General features: G+C 41.4%; 1 protein-coding gene across 1 annotated transcript in view; it reads left to right on the top strand.

Annotated features, from left to right (window-relative positions):
- The window catches only part of ofcc1 (orofacial cleft 1 candidate 1), a 69,351-nt gene that overhangs the window by 23,016 nt on the left and 23,540 nt on the right, over window positions 1–22,795 (top strand). Inside the window, exons 15-19 of the mRNA XM_068748221.1 lie at window positions 4,892–4,983; window positions 6,749–6,897; window positions 17,312–17,563; window positions 19,947–20,199; window positions 20,589–20,752. Of these exons, the coding sequence (XP_068604322.1) occupies window positions 4,892–4,983; window positions 6,749–6,897; window positions 17,312–17,563; window positions 19,947–20,199; window positions 20,589–20,752 (910 nt within the window). The remainder of the gene's footprint in view (window positions 1–4,891; window positions 4,984–6,748; window positions 6,898–17,311; window positions 17,564–19,946; window positions 20,200–20,588; window positions 20,753–22,795) is intronic.

Below are 22,795 nucleotides of genomic sequence, written 5' to 3'. Positions count from 1 at the left end.
TGCGATGTAAAGTGTCTTTGAGTGTCTACACAGGCGCTATATAAAACCAATGCAGTATTATTATTACTACATACTTGATACCTTCAGATCAAATTTTTAGGTAATATAACCACAGAAAAGTAAACAAGCCATACATGACAATATTTTGAAGTCACTTATAAAGCAGGTACTATTTTAGCACTAATATATCGTGACTCATAATCGACATCAAACGCTGCACGTTTGAAACAGCAAATGTTGCATTTCATGACACATGATAAAATGTTGAAGTTGTTATCTGCACCGTGATCCCTTCGTTACTCGTATTCAAGTATAATCTCTTTTCCTTTCGCAAATGCCTTTGTAGACACAAAAACACTGAATGAAGGCTTTTCGATAAAGTATTGTGAGGGAGCTGGTTGCCCCATGGTTAGCATAGGTTCACAGAAAAAGGAATGTGGTTGCACGTGCAATTTTCCTCTTGGTGATCCAGTTTCCTCCTGCTGTCCAAATACAGGTTGAATTGAGGCTTAGATTTGTGAAAATTATTACTTTTCCATGTTTTAGTTCTGCAACACACTTAGTGTACTTTGGGATAAGCTCCAATGTCATCCTTAATTAAATACATCATTCAAATGGAGCGATAAATTATTCTGATATGAGTTTCCTACTTCCCTGGTGGTCCAGGAGAAGCCATGCCATAACTGCAGCCACATCTGGACTAACTAATGACTTCTGTTAATGGCAATAAAGTTCAACTTCTAATTTTATAAAAACACAGTTAAGTCAGGATAGCATCCTTGCCATTACCAGAATCCAATGCAGACTCATTTGGTATTGCTATAAGCAAATGGCTACTTTCGTTGTTACTAATTTTTTTTTTCTTGCACGCACAGCTCATCTTTATTTAACAGTCCTCAAAAGTTTCTGGGGTGCTCTGCTTTAAACATCACACAGGCTTTTTAATTACAAATGAGTTCTGACAGGTCTGCTGGGTAGCACCCTGGCCCATTTTCAACGTGATGCTGGCTGACAGCTTGGCAGTGTTCTCCCAGCACTGAAACATGTGGAAGAAATCGGTCTTTTACATTTCACAGCTTGTCGCTTCCTCCGCTGACTGACCTGTGACCCCCCCACAGAGATCCTAACACCCACAAGGGAAGTGTCCCCAATGAACTAACCACTTTTCCAGCGAGACAGTGAGAAAAAGAGAGTGAGGGAGGGAGGGAGGCCCTCACTTTGGGAGATTTATGTCCCGCCTTGTAAGGCAAAAATTGTTCTGTTCAAATCACGAAGCTCCACAGTCACACGCACACATCCCACAGGTGAAGAGGTTGCTTGGAAAGTGAACCCGATCTGCAAGGGAAATAATGGATCAAAAGGTGTCCTGCACAACACATCATCAACACCCTGTCTTAAGCTGACCTGACATTTGTACCTCATTTGCATACAGATCCATTCATTCAGCATTGCCTCTCCGATGGATTAGGGCGTTCGGATGGGCTGATTTTCTCAAGGCTGAAGGTAGTGATTGGTCGGACAACTTTAACCTCGCAAGAAATGGAAATCAAATTCATCGGGAAGAAGAAGAAAACAAATCCCCTAGTTTCTCGGTCCTCCGTCAAGTTTGGAGGTTTCACGCAGTTCTTTCTCATTTCTTGCCTCTGTTTCCGACGTGTGCTGAGTGAAGACTACTTTTTCTGCGCACGTGATGTGAGCATTTTCCTCATTACTCACTTGTCTTAGAATACGGACAAATATACAGAGACTCCTTGTCACTGTGTGATAACATATACACAGCAGAGCTTGAGAATGAGCTGGGAAGTTTGTATTCCTGAGGCCTTAAATTAATTAATCCCTATAGAAAAATAGCAGTGCACAATGAGGTGTCTATTACAGAGCAAAACCTGACATCCCAATCTATGAGAATAACTCTGACAAGTTCTGATGAATTTTATGAATTTTTTTTAGGATTTATGCACCATTGTGTGCATGTATCCCCCCACCCCCCCCAACCCCCCACCCCCCACCCCATTACTTGCCTTTGGATGATGATGATCTTAATTTACCTCAGTTGACTCGCTCAAGCATAATGGAGTGTATTTGGCTTTCGAACGTAGATATTTGCCACAGGCACACTGGGCTAAGTGACCTTTCACATTAACTGAATGATCCAGTTACAATTGGTTTGTTTGAACCCAAATGACTAATTAGATTAGCATCTTATTCCATGACCACATTTAATGGATCACTACAAACTCGCAGATGATTCGGACATTACTCTGTCGTTTCTTCACCTCGCTCCTTTTTTTTTGTTTTAGTTTTTAAATACAACGTAACATCCATCCCCTTGAGCAGCGGTTGTGATTTCAAGAACTCCTCATCTGCTGATGTCTTCTTTGGAGCACTGCCCTGCACTTTCAAGATGTGCTCCCCTCCAGGCCGGTCCAAGTCATCAGTGTCTCAAACCACAGTGTTACATCATACCCTCTCAATCAGACCCACTCTGCATCCTGACGATTAATTCAACAATGTCTGGATTCCAAATGACTGGATTTAACCTTTGAAGCCTGTTTACAGCATGCTCTAACTGCGTATGGGGGACAAACACACCCGAAGGTGATGCCATCTCACAGAATACACAGAAAATACTCCATTCTTGTCTGATGACAGAATTTCCAACCTTCAGGTGAACATGGTTAAGACAGAACTGACTTCACCTGACCTAACCGGTGAGAGGACAATGTCTTGAAATGGCACACAAATATATTCCCGTAGTAAGCATTTGTCCTGTCTTTATAATGCAACGGAGTACAAGAAAATCAAACTCTTGGGCGAATTGACACCAAGTCCTTGCAGCTTCACAGCAACCTTAGTAACACAAATCTCGACATGGACTCAAGTGTAATACGCAAGTCACTGACCTTCCATCTTTCTGTATCTTTGGACGAGTCGTCAGGCAATTAGGGGCCTAGGTGAGCAAGAACTGCAATCACAAAGTGGTTGCATCTTACCGGGAAGCCGGTGATGGGGTCTTGACAGTGTTATGGCCCTCAGGCTTCCCGCTTTCCTTGGCCTGCTTTTTTTTTTTTTTTTTGGTAAGCAAGAGTGGAAAAACAAGTGTGAGTTATGCAGTTGTGAGGTATGCTCATTTTTGTCCGTGCATGTACTCGAGTGTCTATATATTAATGTCTTTGTTTATATGCCTTTCAGTGTGTGGGTGCGTCGGTACAGTGTACGCACTGGAGGACTACGTGTGTGTGTGTGTGTGTGTTAGCTGGTCTTAACACCGCTCAGAGCACAGGGGGATAGCATGGAGTTTGTTGTTGGCCTTGAGAGCCCGGAGAGGCTGGAGTTGTGGCCGCTCCGATGCTCTGAGTTCACAGACGTAGCCCTCAGCTTCCGAAGCAGTCGATGATGTCGAAGCAGTCGATGCTGCCTCCATGTTTATTCCTGTTCCATAGCGCTTGCAAATTAGCAAGTGGGGCCCCGATGTAATGGATGTGTGTGTGTGTGCGACTGCCCGTGTCTAAGAAAGCATCCTCATTTATTGTGGTCTGGATCCAAGAGTCCATGGCTGCTGTTTGCTAATAGTGGCTTAGTAGTTTTAGCTCAAATATGAGATTTATACAATTGCACTTCTGCTTAAAATATTTTCCATGTTTTAATGCACTTCCGATCATCCTCTTGTCCAAATGTATGTAATACGATATGGCATTTTACACAACACATTTTCATTCATTATGTCAATATATATATTGACACAGAATTTAGTATACATTTATGTATTACCATGGAAATGTAGAGTAAATAGTAATCGGATTACTTTGTAACTGTGGTGGCTCTGAATGCTTACCAGCAAAGTAATTAAAAACTACATCTGTAGTAGGCCCCCTTAAAAAATAGCAGTCAGAAATCTCCCCCTTCTATTTGAGTACATTTTAGCTGTCAGAAGGTTTTCTGATGTGTTGCTTGTATTTAAGTTATTATTACAGATATATTTAATCCTGCAGCAAGCTAAAGATTATATCATTGCATAGGTATCATATAGATGTGACTGGTTCCACGGGGGGGAAAGTTTCACATCGTGAGATTTTTTACATGTATCGAGCTAAGGTTTACTTAATTACAACCTCCAGGCAATGCAGGAACCCTTTTTTAAATTCTGTGAATGTTAATATGCTAAATAATGCAGATCTCTGACTCTTCAAGCATGAGACACACATCTGGTGGCTTACCATTTAAATTACAGAAAAAAAAGAAAGAAAGAAAGAGGGTGAGGGTGAAAAAGAAAATACTTCAAAAGTAATTTTCCAAAGAGGAGATGAATGAGAAAATCTATTACAACCAAACGTAATTTCTTTTTCAATTTTTCATCATTTCTAATTGCGTACATTAGAGCGTTGAGGCTGGGAAGGCTCAGCTCTGAGATGGAGGGATGACGATACAGAGGGAGTGCCATGAATGAACAGCCCTGCTTTTCTCTGAGCAAAATCAGCATTTAAGCTTTAACAAGTCTACATATACTTATCCTGAATCCTGTTCAAGACCACAGAAGTACTATAGTGAACATCACAACACAAACCAGTATTCTGCAGTTTCTTGATGCAAACATCTTTTTTTTAAGTTAATCCTTTAAAAATGATATGTCAAACCTTTAATTTACTTTTCCAAATTAAAACATGTCTGTGTTTATTGTTGCGTTTCAAATGGTGCAATCGGTGTGCTTTTGTCAATTTCCATTATCTATTTCATAAAGATCATCAGATTTTCTTTCATTTTATACAGTCATTTGCTTTTATTGCTGAGTCCCTCTTGATTCTCGCTATGATTTCCCGATGTGTTTGGCAAAAGAAAACAAACACAAACATGGAAAAAACATTTCACACTTGATTCTCTTTTCTGGATGCAGGGAAGAATTGTTCCTCGGGAGCCGTTTCTGGAAACACTGGAGAAAAGAACGATCCGCGCAGGGAGAAAGCAGAGGGTGGGATTCACTACAAGGTAACACAGTGATTTAAGGGAAAGTGTTGCCACCCTTGAAATGAGCACTCTCTCTGTTTTCCCTTCCTTTCCTTCCCCAACCCTTCTGCACCCCTACACACACCTCCCTGGCTTATTATCTGAGATTTGTCAAAATACATTTCACACTAACAGGTATTTTTCAGCCTTCAAAGCCAGTTTTGATCTGCTTGACAAGCCAAAGCAGCTCAAATTCTGTGAAATCAGCAAAGCCAACCAGGTCTTCCTCTTTTTTTTTTTTCCCCGAGCTGCTCTAAACACGCCTCTTCCTGTGCTACAGAGGACTTAAGCTAAATGAATCAAAGCCTGCATGCTACCTGCCATACTTTGAAGTGGTAATTGCAAAATTACTCTGTGTGCTGATGTGGCATTGCTGCCGCCCGGTCCATCGCTGTCATTGTGCGCCTTTTGTTGTCGTGTTGCTATTATTGAGCTCGTTAGAAGTCTATGAAGGAAGCCACAGTCTGTCACACACACACACACACACTGCTCTCCGCTAACCGTCCAAGTCTTTATTCTCACTAACCTCCTTTCTACCGATGGTTAAGAGGTTCCTCAGACGACCCATTAATCAGAAACGACCTCTTAAATAAATGAGTTTGTTGATGTGAGCGTTTATTTCTCTGCAGCCCCTGCAGACCGCGTCTTTTTTTCCCTCTTCACCATTTGGCCCTATCTTTAAAACCTTCCCAACTCTGTCAAATGTCATGGTGTAGAACCCAGTTGTCTAATGATTAAGTGAAGTGATCTCCAACCTGCCCCAGCCTGGGAGCACCCGGGATCAGATTTCAACCCTTCAACCTGCAGTGCAGGCCTAATTAAAATGAATTTTCTCCAGGCGACCGCTTTGCCCACAGGGCTGGAATCCGGCTCTATACAGAATCCTCTCTTAAGGTATTGCATTAAATTTATTGTGGGGAGACATCACAGAACATTGCGGTTTATATATCTCCTGCTTTTTTTTTCTCTGCTTTCTTTCCAACTCCTTTCCACCTTTTTTATTGTGATCATCATTCTGGAATCCAAGCTTGCTTTGGCAAAGATTGCCCTATGAAAACGAATGGAGGTTTTATGGGGCCCTGCCCATTTACTACTTCCTGGGCTTAGTTTATCTCAGAGAGAGAGCGAGAGAGAGAGAGAGAGGAGAAAAATGAAAAAAATAAATGGAGAATGGTACAGTCAGATGGGAAGACGACGGAAAGGGGTTGCTTATTCCAACTGTGGATCTCATTAACATACATCATTGAGTATTTCACAACTTCAAGCAGAAAGGCACTAAGCCCACCCAAGGGCAACACAGGCAGGGCTGACAGGGCCAGGGAAAGCAAGCCGTTAACATGTTGGCGGCTTAACAAATAATATCTGCTCCCTGGTACCTTGGTGAAATATTTAAAGCCCCACTTCCTAACTCCATTTGACGATGTTTATGATGATGACAGTAAACAACTCGTACTGAAAAGAAAACAGCGCCAGCTGCTCAGATATCACATATTTAATACCACCGTCACTTGTACACACGTTTCCCAAATGAACTCAACTTGAATGATGGCATGCCATATGCGATTTTGCCTTCATTCTTGTCTCGTGTCAATTGAGGCGCGGTTGAGATATAGGAGAGGCTCCAGAGCGCCACGCACACTGTCACTGTCACCGTGTGCATCCCCCAAGATAAATTCAGAGGCCTGTTTCCTGCTTTGATTACAAATGACATCCGCATGTGTTCTCCCCCGATTTCTGCTCCTCACAGAAGAAGCCAATCAAGAAGACAAATAGCTGCGGCCCCAGCATGAGCGGCAGCAGCAGCGCACCGCCTCGGCAGGCAGATAAACAGAGAATGCAGCTTTCAGCAGAGAACCTCTCCACGGAGGAGATGGAGGAGTATACATTCTCCCTACAGTAAGTCTCACCACTCATTATCCCTCCTCACGCTTGCAAAACTCAAATGTGAAGGGGGAAAAAAAAGAGAAATGAGGGCGAGAACTGGTTTGTGCATCTGACATCAAGCAGATAGAGGCTGAGACAAAAAGTACCAACGCACATTCTGCTCAGAAATAAATACAGTCACAAGTTTTTTTTAAGGGGAATCCTGACTAAACAGAGTTGATATCTGCCGTGGCTTTTAATCTTGTATGGCTCCATTCTAATTTTTCAAAATAAAAAGTTTAGCAATTATCAAAACCTCATGGCCCGATCTATCCTGCAGAGAAAAGAAAGTTACAATGAGTGAAAACTGAATGATTAAAATTCTACTGTCTGTGAGAGCTTACATTTTTCATACATAAACATAAATGCTTCCATTAATGGAAAAAAAATATTTTATTCCAATGTACAGTTAATACAAAGATGGTGAATGACAATAAAAAAACAATGTGCTTTTGTGCATTGTAGGAATACAAAATATTGCTAAACTTTTACCCATTATGTTACCTCTTTGTTTTCTCTTCTTCAAAAAAAATACAACAAAACAGGTTTTGAAAGTGTGTTTTTCTTTCTTCTGCAGCTCACAGCATTGATTTTAATGAGAATATGGGCATGTATGAAATACTAACAAAGCAGGAGGCACACAATTTCAAACACCTCGGCCAAATGCGTTTAAAGCAACAAGGTGCTGCACCCTCTGCCCATGGAGCATTGGAACGGGCTAAAAGCAAAATTGCTTATTTCAACAAAAAAGTCGCATGTCTTTGTTTTTATTTGAACGTCAATGAAATTAGGGGGTGGGGGGGTATAGACGGAGACTATGAGTGTGAGAGAGGCAGAAAGGGAGCGCTCCCTGCAGATTTTAAAGTACCCCTGTTTCCTCATTTCTGGGAGTTGGTAATTTATAGCTGGTGGTCACATATTAAACAAGATCAGAGACTGCTCCCTCACATCTTCTGAGCACACTGGGGGAATTCAAATGATTACCACTATATCCTATCAACAAATGACGACACAGGGACTATCTTGGGGGAGCGTGAACACAAAACGAACCCAGGCAGTCTGCACACAAAGGGTCACAATTAAATGGTTTTCACAATTATTCATAGTGCTGCTTTTTCCACCTCTGAGCAGTTGATGGGTTCAGATGAGACAGTTACAGGCATGATTGTACCGAGTTGGCGCCCCAGCGGTGCCCCGATACCCTGTGAAGGTGCCGCCGTTGAGAACGTCTTTACAAGTGCACACATTTCAGTATCTTGGAGGTGCAAGGCTGCCTTTTTGCCCTCGTCTAACCAGAACATTAGAAAGATATGGTGCCGGTATTGACTTTTGCAAAGTCATGCCTCCGTCTGTCTCTCCCAGCACGCTGTTTGTCTTATTCTGGGTAGCTCTACATTACCTGAGGACTGACAGATATGCAGACAGAAGTAGTTGTTTATCCATTCTTGTTTTTGATTTTATTTACAATACTGATGTCATTTTGGAGTTTGTTTGTACTTTTGTGTTTGCATGTTTACATGCATTTCGTGCACATGCGTGGCACTGTGATTGTGTTTACGTGTGCATAATTTCTCTTCTATGTGCACACATGAATGGCTGTGTGTGCATTCATCTTATGTGGGATGAGAACTCATCCTGCAGTGATTGAGGGATATTACTGCCATCTATTGAGCCATAAGAGGCTGAGCTCAATGAGATTTTTATAGGGCGTCCTGACACATATGAGCAAATCAGATGCTCATGTATTATTAAGCCAAACCCTAAATATTAAGATTCAGTTCGGATGATTTAAGGATCACAGAAAATCACAGATTGCATTCACCTCAAGTCACACTAAGTAGCATTTTATTCACCAGGCGCTTTAATGAAAAGCAGCATATTGGAATGAACTATTCTTATTGTATGACAGAGCTCTGCAGTATTCATACATAAACTCTACATGTGCTGCAGGCTGTGGCTCCAGTGGTGGCAGAGTTAATTGTCATTAAATAAAATATTGTTATAGGTATGGAAACAGTTTGTAGGAATGCTTCTAATGACATCTAGAGAATAAAAAAAACTACAAATAGAAACACCGCAGTAATTCATGCAAACAGAACAAATATTCAATGAATGTTCTCAGAGAACTTTAGGTGTCTAGTGAAAGTTTTTGGTTTGGATCAGCTTCTATCTGAATTCTGAATTTTTGGAGTTTAATTATTTGATTGTCCTCTGTTTGACTTTTTTGAGTTCCCAGATGATAACCTGAAAAGAACATCTACGCATTTAAAATAGAAAAAAAGCAGAAGCCTGCACCGTGTATGGATTATAATAAGCATAAACCATAAATTACAATTTCAAAGACAACATAGCCTGCCTTTCACTGCAAGTATTGACAATAAAGACTGTGAAAACAAGCCAAGAATGATTCTTCTTCTTTCTTTTTTTTAGTTCCTATGCTCCTGCTATCTGTTTGAACTTGCATGAAAGACTCTTGCCGACCTTCCAGCTTTTTTGATGTCTGCAAGTGTAATCTTAACCACCTTTTCTCTCACAGAATTGTGCTGAGAAAAATCAAAGCGCCCGATTCAATATGAGTGTTGTAATTCGATAAGTCCAATATCATGCTTTTGGATGGTGTAGCAAAAGCTTCTAGCAAAGGTAAACATACTCTCACTGAATTAATTTGGGATCTTTAGGGTGAGGCTGCTTCAGAGCAGTGATAGGTTGTTATTCCCAGCTTTCATTCAAGCATTAGAGGCCTTATTATATTTGTATAAAACATTTTCTCGACTCACATTAGCATGTCAGAAAACTCCTTACTCTCAAGGATTTAAATTCCCGTGCAACCGTGATAGTTATATGTTGCCTTTAAAATTGGTCTCATCAGCATCGCCCAACTGTTTTTCCATTCTGGTTTTTGCAAATCCTGTTGTAATCAAAGTAATTCTCACGTAGCAATTATATCTAATTAGTCCAATTATCAAGAATCTAATTACATTTAAAATATGCCCCCTAAATCTCATATCAATTATAGTATGTGTGACTTGTCCTGATCGGGAGACATAACAAGAGAGACAGTGGAGACAAAGCTGTGTGGGAGGAAGAGCAGAGGAGCACTCACATCCTCCAGAGGCCAAATGACTGCAAAGCAAACGCTGTGTGTCCCCAAAGCTTTTATTCTGAAAGGCCGTGCGGTCATTTGGGAATAAGTGTCACTTTAACCTTATTGGGTTGTTTTTATTATCGGACATATTTTGTAACTAAGTATAGTTTTATGATTAGTTACATCCTGATTTTCTGTTTTGACACGATGAGTCAACCTCACTGCAGTTTTAATATTTTCAGGACTTTAGCTGTAGAAGAGATTGTGCTGAAAAGACTTCAGATGTGTAATTAGTGTGACCTTCAACGTATACTATCATAGAGACACAGTACAGCACTATATGTGCACCAGCAAAACACACATGCACAGACTCGTCTTTTTGTGGAGTCAGAGGGAACACACTGACCTAATTTCCCCCAGTTAACTCGCCTCGTTGGGGACCAACAATCCTCTCCGCCCGTTTCCCCCAACTGAGCCTATCAGAGCACTCAGTCGCTGCGTGTCTCCGTCTATCTTTCTGTGCCCTCCATCTGTTTGAGTGTGTATACATGCTCAAGTGTGACATTAGCAGTAAAGTGTGCAGCGATATTGTTCAAGGCGGCCCATATGCATTGGTCTTCTAATTACACGGGGAACATTCATGGGATGCACCCTGCAGTGTAATATGTTTACCAAAGAACCGTCATAGAGATATATAAAGATATCGGCCTGCAGTTACAGACAGAGAAAGAGAGAAAAACACCTGAAATGAAGACAAAAAAAACCAAAACCAACAACTACTTCCACTCTGTCAATCCCCTGCATACTGCAGCTCTGAATCACAACCCAGCGCAAGGGTCAATCAATTCTGATGTAATGGTGGTTGCAGAGGTGGGTGGAGATGGCAGTGTGGTTCACCCCTGAGTCTCTAGTGCTTTTCAAGGCTCTTTTCTGTGCTGAGGGGGGTAGGAATGTATCTATGTACGTGCATGTGCAAGTACTTGCATGCATATGGGAAGGAGAGGCCCCTGGCTACCTCGAGCAGAGTGCACGTTAGGGTTGTCTGCGGCCAGGCGCGCCATGGGTCACTTCTGATCTCACACATACACAATCAGCGAACTGCTTCCTTTATGGAGATCTGAGCTGTCAACTCCCTGACAGGCTAATGTTGCAATGTGATTGGTTAATCTGCAGTGATGTGGGTGTCAGTCAGAGCCGACTGCGGTCCCATTGGTGGTCTGCATTAAATTAATGTGGTTCCCACAGACATGTAAAAGTGGGTGGTTGGGGGGGAAGGGGATCAGATACAGGAAAAATGACAGGAACTATATGTGATAGCGTGCAAATGATTCTGGGTGAGACCTTGTGTATTTGTGTTAGTGTGCGCGAGATGAGAGGAAGGGAGCCGGGCCAGAGGTGACACACTTGTTCCCCGGTCTGATCAAAGCATCTAAAATAGATGGCAAATGTCAACAAACAGCGCCCCGAGAATTCTAAAGCGGACTGTTTCGTGTAGATACACGAAGCCAACACAGTGCAGCGCAGATGCACTTAACCCTGCGCAAATAAATATGAACTTTTAGGAAAATAGCATTGACAGGCAGCCCTAATAATGTTACTGACAGGCTGTAGATGTCAACGTAATCAGGATTTGATTCGCTGGAACATTTGTGTATTCTTGAGCATGATGTCATCAGCACCTATTTGAACTGTTTTCAGTTCAGAAGCAGAGTATACTTGATTTAGAATCACACTGGAATCATAGTTAATACTTTGTATTGGACATTAGTTGTTTGGATTGTACACACACACACAGGTGTAGACTTTAAGGGACATTTACATAAACTCACATTAACAAAGCCAAAGACACAAATGAATGGTGAGGCAACATCTGCCAGAGGTCCGTTTGATAACACATTGAGAACTGATTCGATGCCTCGTCTGCGCTATGATGTTCAATGGTCATGTCTCAGCACAGGGAACCTTATTTTGTCCTGTTTTCTTTGACTGACACAAACGTAAATGTTCTCCACATACACACATGCTACACATAGTCTCATAATTACTTCCTCTCTCTTTTTAATTCTGGCTTCATCTCACTTTGTCTGCCGCTAATTTTCTCAATCTTCCTATCTGCGGCCTTTCCTCATTCTCCATCTGCCTCTATCTCTCTGGTGACAATGTCCTGCAGTCACGAAGCAAGGTCAGGGAAGTGGAATCCATTTAAATACTGATGCAACTCTCTGGAGGCCTGTGCCCAGCCTCCACAGTGCTCATCCCTGTACACCTCACCCAAATTGATGACTGAAATGAATCATTCTTCTAATATAGTATTACATAATATAGGGTTGCGACAGGAATGGCATCCGGAGTAAAACTTTTCCAGAATTAAGCATGCAATCGACTAGAATATTGATTTGCTGTGGCGACCCCTGAGTGGACAAGCCGAAAGAGGATGAAGAAGTGTCAGCATTTATCCAGGATTAATGTATTACATATATACCGGCACTCCAAAATGTATATAGAGAGAAAAACCTGTTCTCCAGCGATCCTGGTTGTACTTGTAGCAACTGAGTGTGTAATAAGGCCCTGGGAAGTCCCTGTGTGTTTGTTGATCCCAGGTGCATTTGCATTTGAAATGTTTCCACCCTAGTTTATAGCGCACCAAGGGAGCTGCCATTTCCATGTTTTAATCTGCTCCCGTATGAAGTCAGTCGCCCCGTAAAAGCACCACATGTTGCACGGCAGTGAAACCTCATGCATGCATGCATCTAAACTATTCCAGAGGGTAAAGCACTTTTGCAGGAGAGCCTCTCTTTTACTAATGCAGAAATCACAAAGGGATGGTCGATGAGTTTCATTGTTTTTCTGCGACCACACGTAGCATGATATTATAGAAATGCTAAGATACAGAAGGATATGATATTAGCTTTTTGTCATCACACAATGACCCTGACTGCATTTTGGCATTGTGTTGAAAGAATTGCCTCATATTTTTTATACTCTTTCACTTTTTTCCTCAAGGTTAGATTGCCACAATCTGTGCGGTAAATAAACTGGAGCCAGCTGCTGGTTGGTTTAAGTTGGCATTAAGACTAAAAAAAACAAAATGTTGTGTCCTCAGGAAACAAAATCCCCCCCTAAAACTCTCAAGAAGTATTTCTGTTTTATGATATTTTTATTTCATGCATAAAAAGTATGTTATATTCTTGGCAGGGCACAAAACTTGCTGTCTAGAATTTGCCTCTGGTTGTCAGGAATTTTGCAGAAAAAAATCAACAACCTGCTGCTTCAGACATTGTAAAGACAGTGCATGCTTATTGATCACCAAAGAATACCAATGTGAATGATTGTCTGATTTGTTTACATACTATCATCTACATATCTATCAGCATGTGATTGCATGTGCTTGTTGAATCTCCTTCTCTCCGGGCCGATCAACAGAATGACACACGTGGCCTTCTCCATTGCCCTTGTATGCCTGCACTTGACAGCCTCCCTCACATTGTATGAATGAGCCGGTGTCTATTAGCGGAACACGGATACCTAATTAAGTGGAACATTTTTTTTTCCCCCACTGCTGTTCATTAAACTCTCCTTTATTCTCTGTCAGGTGTAAATAATTCAGAATAATTTGGTGGTGCATTATTATTCTGTTTTGCTATGTTGATGGGCTGCAAGCTGAGTCACTATTCCATTAGTCTCTTTTAACTACAACCCAAATACCTGCCGCTGTGCTCCCATTTTGTCAATGAAACTCACTACTGATTGTACTTTGGTTTTTCCAGCTTCTCTGTAAAAACAGTGCTTAATAAAGATCCTAAATGTTGAATATGTGTTGTAGGATTGATTAGAATTAAAAACAGAATGAGGGAGAGTTAAAGCGGAAGAACAAAGATTACTCTAAAGCAGTTCTTTTTCTGTAAATAAAACTTATCTTAACAGGATAGGAAAATGACTCAATTATCTAAAAGGCCTGCAGGCAGTCTGCATGCTGCTTTCTTACCTGTGCCAAGGAGGTTGCATTTTACTCATGTCTGTCTATCACTGGTTTGTCGGCAGGTTTCCATGAATGTTGACAGATATGGAAGAAATTTAACAAGAGGAGGGGTCTCAGGCCAGAATGGTCCCCAATGAGTTGTGGTGTAGATCTGGACAAATGGATATATCCAACATTTTTACACTTTCATTAACTTGAATTGAAGTTTAGGACCTGTGTTTCTTCACTGTTTCCTTTCATATTAGCAGCACTAATATGGATTATTTCTTTCACATCACCCCAAACCTCCATTGTCAGCACTAAAAGTGAACCGTCTCTCAGTTGTGATGACTGTACAGGTGTACACGTAGCATGATCTGGCTAAGGGAACAGTGAAGGATGCCTGTTTTCTTAGTTGGATAAAGTAAGTAAAAAAAATTTTAACATAGTGTATATTGAACTTCTACTTCTGCATCTAAGTGCCATTGTCCTGGATGTGCACCCATTTCATAGTTTTTTCCCATAGGTTTTTTTTCTTTATTCTTACAAACTATTTCAATGTAAAACACTGCAGAGAGGACATTTAACCTACGGAGGACAGATGGCAGATACTGTCACAATCCAAAACCAATGTAGTATCAACACTCTTCAAAATTGAAATTCAGACAAAGATGGGGTATCTGCAGCACTATCTCCGACACCTCAGATAATCACACTTCCATAATCACCACAACACTCGTGGATCTGGGCCACTGAGAACTCAATCACATTATCTGTCAATCTTTTAAGTCCATTTTCACACGGCATCATTCCTTTCTGTTTTTCCCCTTCAACAAACCATTCTTCGACTATGTGCTATTGGTGTATTTATAAACAATGCCGGTGGCCTAAATAAGAAAGTGACAGAAAATAACTTAATCCTCACAATAAAGGGATAAGTCCAGTACTTAAATGGCCTCAGACTGGAGGGTTTACGCCATCAGGGCAATGTGGAGGGATTCTCCTCCGCCCTGGAGCCTTCTCACCGTAAATCTCTTATTTAAAATGTAACACCCCGCTGTACTCCTCCCTCTGCGCCTCCGTCTCTCATTACCTATGCCATCTCAGCGATTTAATACTTGTCCGTACTTGCTATTTGTTCTATTTTTAAGAGCGCATCTCACGTTAGCTGTCATCTTGTGGGGACACAGCCTGGGAAAACCAGTCCAGGAGATGATTCCTGCTCCAGTGGGTGACAACTAACATTTATCTAAGTCTGATTTACAGGTGTTGGCCCGCACTGAAAAAAAAAAGTTTAAAGGAGGAGAATAAATCCATCTGCGGCATGCTTTGATGACAAAGAATAAAAAATGAAAAAAAACTTATCAAAAGCTAAAGAGGGAACTGCTTCTGGACAAGATCTCACAAACTCATATGCTCCACTTAAAATGTATTATGTGCCAGTGCTTGTTGAGGTGTTTGGTTTAATCTCTGGGCTCCAATGACACATGCTATCAGTTTTTCCAGGGTCAAACTGTCGTACTGGAATGAAACATCATTAAATCCTGAAAAATGTCCCCTGCCTTTCGCTCTCTTTGCTGTGTCTTTTTTGTGTGTGTAATTGGAGGTGCCACAATGACATCAGTTCAGTGGTGATAACAGATTTCACATCACGTTACCAGTCGCCATCGGAAAAGGCCGCCACACAAGAGGACATCTAAAAATATTCCTCTTTCATGCATCATCAATATCTTCATTACGTGAAAGACGGGCGTCAGGTTGTGTTTGCCGTTTTCATTTAATGCCACTTGACAGGATAGCATCTTGCCTGTAACACGCTGCTTTTTTTGTCTACTCTGTAATTCGGCTCTTGCAGGACTGCAGAAAGTAGCTTCATACCACACAGTATAGCGAGTCATCACAGAATGAAAGTGTGTCTCACACGATTGTCTACTATTAATATTAAGTGTAGTGACTCCCAGGTTGTCTGTGTGATTGTTTATTATTTATATTTGTGTTCCTGTTAGCACTAGATTTTAAATGTATTTATATTTTGTATAAAACAGACATACAAGTATTTAAATTCTCTTAATTTCATTTCTGCATCTTAAATGTGCAGCATGTCATTGACCCGACACAGGAAATATACAGTATACAAGTGTGCATTACTTTAAGATCGCAACAGCAAAACTGACCAATAGCTGATATTTATCTTTCTACCCCAATTTGTTTCAGCCACGCTTGTATACTTATGAGCTGAAACTGCTGACTGAGCGTTCTGAATGAATGCTGAGTCCTCCCACGTGCTGTTTGCTGCACCACACCAAATACGGAACTTGCTAACTTCAAATAATAATATACTTCAGAGTGTGTACCCACCACATGTAGAACAGCAACGATGATCTCTTTTTTGTTACAAATACAGCCATGTGATGGCTCATATTTCTGCTGCAATGTAAGCAGAAGGAAACACAATAGAGCATTTCGATGCAAGTTGAGACTAATTATTTTGGGGGTGGGTGGGGGTGGCAGGCAATGAAATTGATTCTGCTCTTTTTTCAGATTTTTTTTCCATCTTTAGGCAGTGTACCATTTCCCCTACATACCTACTACAAAGTGAATTATAACTGTGCTCTGGGACACAGTGGTGAGACACGGGGACGTCCACAGGCTAAGGCCTCAAGCCTCACCGATGCTAACCGTAGCGTCTACTTTAGCCTTGGTCTAATTAATGTCAGTTCCATGATAGGGGTCATCAGGGGCTGTTTTGGGTGGCATGTTGAAACTGTAATGCATTTTTCTATTCTACCTAAACACACTAATTTACTATACACAGATATAGCATTATTGAATGTTGTATGTGGTGTGTATGATCTTTTTATAATAGACCAATACTAGCCTGAAACATTCCTCTCCTCTCCTCCAAAATTCCATCTGTGCCCTCGAAATTAAAGGGAATATTTAAGCAGGCCTGACAAAGGGCGGCACGGAGAAGGCAGAGGTGCTGAGGGAAGCTGAGCATTGCTGGAAGGGATTCCTATCTGTGTACGTGTTGGTGTGCGAGAGAAAGAATTCATGTTCGTGTGAATGTGTGTCAATTTGATTACTTCACTGGGGAAAAGTTACCAGCATTTTAAAACCCATAATTCTCTTCGTGTGACTATCTGAAGATAACAAAAGGCATACATTTAAATATTACAGATGTGGTGCAATTTTTTTTTAGCTATTTCATGTTACTTTTAGGATAAGTTTTGGAATTCTACTCAGATATTGTGCTCATAAATGTCATTATTAGTAAATAGGATAGTAAATAATAAAATACTTATTTAGAGTGGCATGTCTGATTCTCTTTTGTCAAATAACAGGGCAATGCTGGCAGGATCTGGCACCTGCCCCTCACGCCTGTCTGACCGGGTCCGCCTGGCTCTGCTCATGCTGCCGTCCGAGCTGGGCCTGCCGTTGCCGCAGCAACAACAGCCGCGTAGTCGTTGGCGTGGCTCCGTTCAGCAGCTCGGCCTCATTATGCTGCTGCTGGCTTTGATGTGGTTTGTGAGGCTCTACCTGCATTACTGCAGCCAGTGGCTCTACCTCCAGGCCATAGCAGTTCCTGTCAACAAGTGAGTTTGCTTCCTTTGAAATCAGCCTGCACGCACAGAAACACACGCACACACACACTCACACACACGCACAATACGTATGGATGTGGGGGAGCATATGGATGCAAATATACACACAGACCAAAACTACTACCACAAGGAGACACATTGTGGCTGACAAAAAAATCAATTTACATATAGAGAGGAGATACATTTATAGATTACTGCTGGGCACATTCTAACTAAATACAAAAGACACACACACAAACATTCAGGGACATGGAGGGGTTAAGGAGCAGAGGATGTGCAGCGTGTGTGTGTGTGTGTGTGTGTGTGTGTGTGTGTGTGTGTGTGGCTGTGTGTGGCTATGCCTAACTCATCTGCTTAGAATCCCCCCCATTAACATTTTAACAAGACTCTTTCAATATTAACAAACCATTGCTGGGGGAGTTTGCTCATTTCACCACACAGCTTAAAGTCCCAAAAGGCTACATTATTTGGAAGGAATTTACTGTTATTATTTGGTACACAACATCGATAATAAACAGCAATAAGATGCCACAGAACTGTTAAATCCCATTTTAATAGCATATGGTGCTGGTTTAATTCATCACAATAAAACAAGCTGACTGCAAACATGCATGCACGAGGTTTTTATGACAGTAACAAGAGGGCGCACACATCATGCGTTAAATCGTGGAAATTTATAGAGGAAGGTTGAAAAAAGAAATAAAAAATTCAGCTGGATGAAAAAAAAATGGACTGAGGGCGTGAATAGGAGGTGAAAAACAGAAATGCGGAAACAGAGGGGGTCAACATCAGATGACAACTTCCACATGTCCGTATACGCTGCTCTCCCTTCGAGCATTTCTCTCTCCATGCAATGGTCAGAGCTGGTGGTGCCCAGTGAGAGAGAGAGAGAGAGAGAGTCGGCGTGGTTGTTGACAGGCCCCCCTCCTTCCCTAGCTCAGTCTGTCTTTGCCTCCTCCATCCACCCTCAGACTGGAAGTGTTCCTACTGGCTGTGTCACATCCGTCACCTACGAGTTCGCCTTTCACTACTTTTGTATTTTCTTTTTTTTTTTGTGCACAGACACGAGTAAAGTTAGTCAGTAAAACCGATTTACTAAACCAAAACTAAGTGCTGAAGTTCTCATTATGCACAATTCTCCACCACTGTCATGTTATTATGGATTGGATTATTGGATTGTTATTGCTGATGCATTAATGTGTAGGCAGCAATTTTGTAGCTGGGTCAGGTAGGGCCAATATTAACACTGTCTTTTTATTTTGTGTAATTTATTCCAAAGTTTTACAGTATTTAGAACCACATGCGCTAAAAAAGCCAGAACCTCATAAACTGGGTGATGTGCAAAGTACAATGAAACTTTTTTCAGAACTCTAGTGAAGCAGAAATATTAAGTGGCAAGAAAGTGGTCAGATTATTACCTCTAAATTGTAAGTACAGCGAACACAATTAGCTATTTGTCATAGAGCCCCGCTATCCAACGGTAGGAATGCATGTGCTTCAACCATTCTGAAATTACAGCGTTTTGACATTTTCAGACATTGTCCCCATCTGAAGAGATAAAGCATCTGATTGGATGTGGAATGAAGTCACAAATGACACAATGTAATCCAAAGTATTAAACTGGAAAGTTTTGTAGTATCATATCAAGATTCTCTATAAATGAAATATCTCCCTGTCATTTGTGGAATGAGATTTCAGTGTGCAACTTATCAGAGAAACACAAGCCCTCGGTGTAGAAAATAGCATTAAACTCCTGTCTGTACCGACCATTCGTTGAGGTAATCGCCACTCTAAAGAGGACTTCTGGAGGACTGGGTTTGTGCTTTAGGAGATTTGCATCAGATAAAACACCAATGGACCTCCGCTGTCAGATTAATGTACAGGATCTGAGGCTCTTGGAGCAAATCAGATGGAAATTAATGAGCAAAAACTGGACATTTCCTTTCCTACCACTAGCTCTGCCTCCTCCTGACTGATGGGAAGATTAAGAAACTCATGAGGCTTGCGGTAAATGCAGGAGTCTAACGTAGAAATAAGGGGCTAAGAAAAGCTCTCTCTGGTTTCCATCTAAATCAAATGAGTGCAGGTGGCAAAATGCTATGTCTATGATGTTTCCTTTTGTAAACTGAATTGAGTTCAGACATTAAGAAACCACGTTTTCGATAAATGATCCTTTGTTGAAATGCACTAAAGCAGCAAATTATAGCACAACTTAACATAACACTAATTACATTTGATGGAATCGACCACAAACAATATAACACAGTGTGTGAATTGCTGGAACCAGCTCGCCCTTGAGCGGCAAAGCATCACAAACACAAATTCACTACATGCGTATTGACACGTGCGCACACTCCACTTCCTCTCCTGCCAGATTCCAGTTCCACGCACACACAGTGGACCTCATCTACCAGAGCTCTTTGCTCCACACCCGGGAGGAGCTGGTGATGGTGGTGGTGGGTCCCCTGACCTTGAACGCAGTAATGTTCCTGTTGGTTCTGATCAGATGGGGCTGTCAACAAATATTTGGCTCACTGCCTTCCTTCACGTCAAAGTTTGTCATGGCACAGGGAGTGTGGACAGTCCTCGACCCCCTGGCAGTCTTTGCAGTGGATGCCGTCCTCGGGGTAAGTCACTTAAAAATAACTTGGACACTTGTGCACTTTAAATAGGAGTTCACTTTATCTTGGCAAAGTGACTTTAGATTACAAAAAAAGGGTGGTGAGAATTAAAATAAGCATGGTTGGATGGGTGTTTTTTTGCCAGTGGGTTGGATCTTGTCGGTTATGAGCGCCGAAAAGATGTGGCCTTCTTAATGTCTGAGTCATACACTGTTTAGATGACACTGCAATGTGATGTCACACTAATTTATTACAAAACAATTAATGGAATCATCATATTTGTGATTAAAACAACATCTCTCTCCTGGCTTAGAGCTTATTCAAAATTTCTCATTCTAAACATCTAATAGTTGCAGATTTGTCTTTTGTTCCTGTTTCAATTTCTGTTTCCTCAGCGTCTCGCTTACAGCCCAGACACTCCAGTGGGTGACGCAGCCAAGCTTTACTGGCACTTCTATCGAGTTGACCAATCAGGCATCGCAGGAGTGATTATCACGCTCTTCCTCTACTCGGTCCATTTCCTGCTCTCCATCACCATCCTCTTCATTTACCTATTAAGGTGAGTCGATGACAAACTGATCTAATAGCTATAATCATTGTGTCATTCCTGAGTAAGGACATTTCTCTATAGTAGAAAACAACCAACTTAATCTAAGTCCTATTATCAAGAAGTTCCTCAATGTCCACTGTAGAAGACAGATATGGTGGACACTGAATGCATGTGTGTCTGCTGGCCCGTGTGGTGAGTGTGGGTATAGCCTGGGGGTGGGTGTGCCGGTGGGTGTGCCTGTGGGTGTGTGCGCATGGGCGTGTGTGAGGCTTTAAGGGCGCGCACACACCTGGAACACGGAGGCTAGGGGAGAGGCAGTTGGGAGGCCGTAATTTTTGTTGACCGCTTTACACGCATTTGTACACTTTGGCTTTATTTGATGGTTTATTTTCATCCATCCATCATTCATCCAGGCAATATACTTTTTGGACTTTGTCTATCGCCAGTACCGCCGCACTTGGGCCTCAATAAATCCACCTGAGAACGCATCCTGGATTCCGCGTCTTTGTACAAACATTTGAGCGCGTCGGACAACTACGCAGGACCCAACACACCCCTCAGCGGCTAAACCAGGGCAGGAAGCCGCAACATCCACTGAGCTGAAATAAACTCGCACCCCTAATTTTCCATCAATGCAATTCATTGTTCCAGTTTCTGTCTTTTAGGGTGGCTCCAAACTAAAAAGTTTATTCAACAAGTTCTATCAATATTGCAATATGTCGTGAAAACAGGTTTCAATAGTGTGTGTGAGGGCGCATAAATGTGTTGGACAATGTATGGCGCATGTTCTCAGCGAACAGCAAAAGGCAGAAACACAACAACAACTCACAGCATGGCTTTGGGATTGGAGAGACAGGAAAACAGCAGAACCCAAGTCTGTGATAACAGCCACTGTGATTGCTGATAGCCAACACCTGGTGACTGGGTGGGCGGGGTTAATTAGCCTGGGAAGACTGGCCAGGTGTTCCCAATTAGTTGCTGTCATCTCAGCTCCACCCATCTGAGGACCTGCAAGGCAAATTAAACGGTCCTAGAAGGACCAAGTTTCTGGGGCAATCACAATAAAAATAAAATGTTTACACAGTAGAAGTATTATGTTTTACATCAATTTTCAAACCTTAAAGAAAAAATAATACTTTGCACAGTCAAATTGTTAGGGAAGTTCTAAGCTTTTCTAATTTAAAAGCTAGACCACTTTTTATGCAGCATGAACGTGAGCTCCTTCCTGACTTTATCTGATCAGGATGAATGCTTTGCATTGTGGGTATCATTGCATGTTTCATATAAACTAAAATTAACAGAATATACATGGTGGTGAACACACACATTGCATCTTCAGATTGAGGTAACCCATGGTAAATCATTCACTTGTGAGGTTTATAGTTTGATAAAGCACCTCAGACTGTATTAATGTTTTTTTTAATTATTATTATGCCTTCATATCTCTTATAATAAATCTATTAGAGGCTTACACATTGTATTTCCACAATGTGTAAGCCCATTGTGGAAATAAACAAGAACATGAAAAATATATATAATTTTCTCTGCTGCCTCATTTACTAGTCCCTAACTGATGGACACAACTTTATTAATTTTAGACTTTCAGACCTTCTTCCTAAATTTCCAGCTTAACAGACTGCTATTGCACTTTTAAAATAATAGAATGACATATTTTTACTTTTCTATTTCTTTTCTGCATGGATGTAAAAAGAGTAGAAGGGCGGGTGATAAATGACTCAATAATGTACCTCAGTATTCATCCAAGGTGTGTTCTCCCACCCTCATATATGACCAAATTCCATTAAAGGCTGAAAATGTAAGAAACTACTTATTGAATTAATCAGTTTGAGATTGGCGGCCAAGGAGAGGGTGCCATCTAATTTCAGTAAGCGGGACGCTTATCGCGCTCCAGCTAAATGGACAATATTAAAACAGCAGCCGGGAATAATGACTTCTGCCACTCAACCGTCGCATGGGTTTGTATTGAATGTAGGCCACGAGGCTGAAGCAAGGCTGATAATTTTATGGGTTACAGTTTCCTATTGGCTGCAA

Source organism: Brachionichthys hirsutus, chromosome 14 (assembly GCF_040956055.1).
Source record: "Brachionichthys hirsutus isolate HB-005 chromosome 14, CSIRO-AGI_Bhir_v1, whole genome shotgun sequence".
NCBI classification, from domain to species: domain Eukaryota; kingdom Metazoa; phylum Chordata; class Actinopteri; order Lophiiformes; family Brachionichthyidae; genus Brachionichthys; species Brachionichthys hirsutus.
The sequence above is the reverse complement of the archived record's forward strand: the minus strand, read 5'-3'. Positions and strand labels throughout refer to the sequence as shown.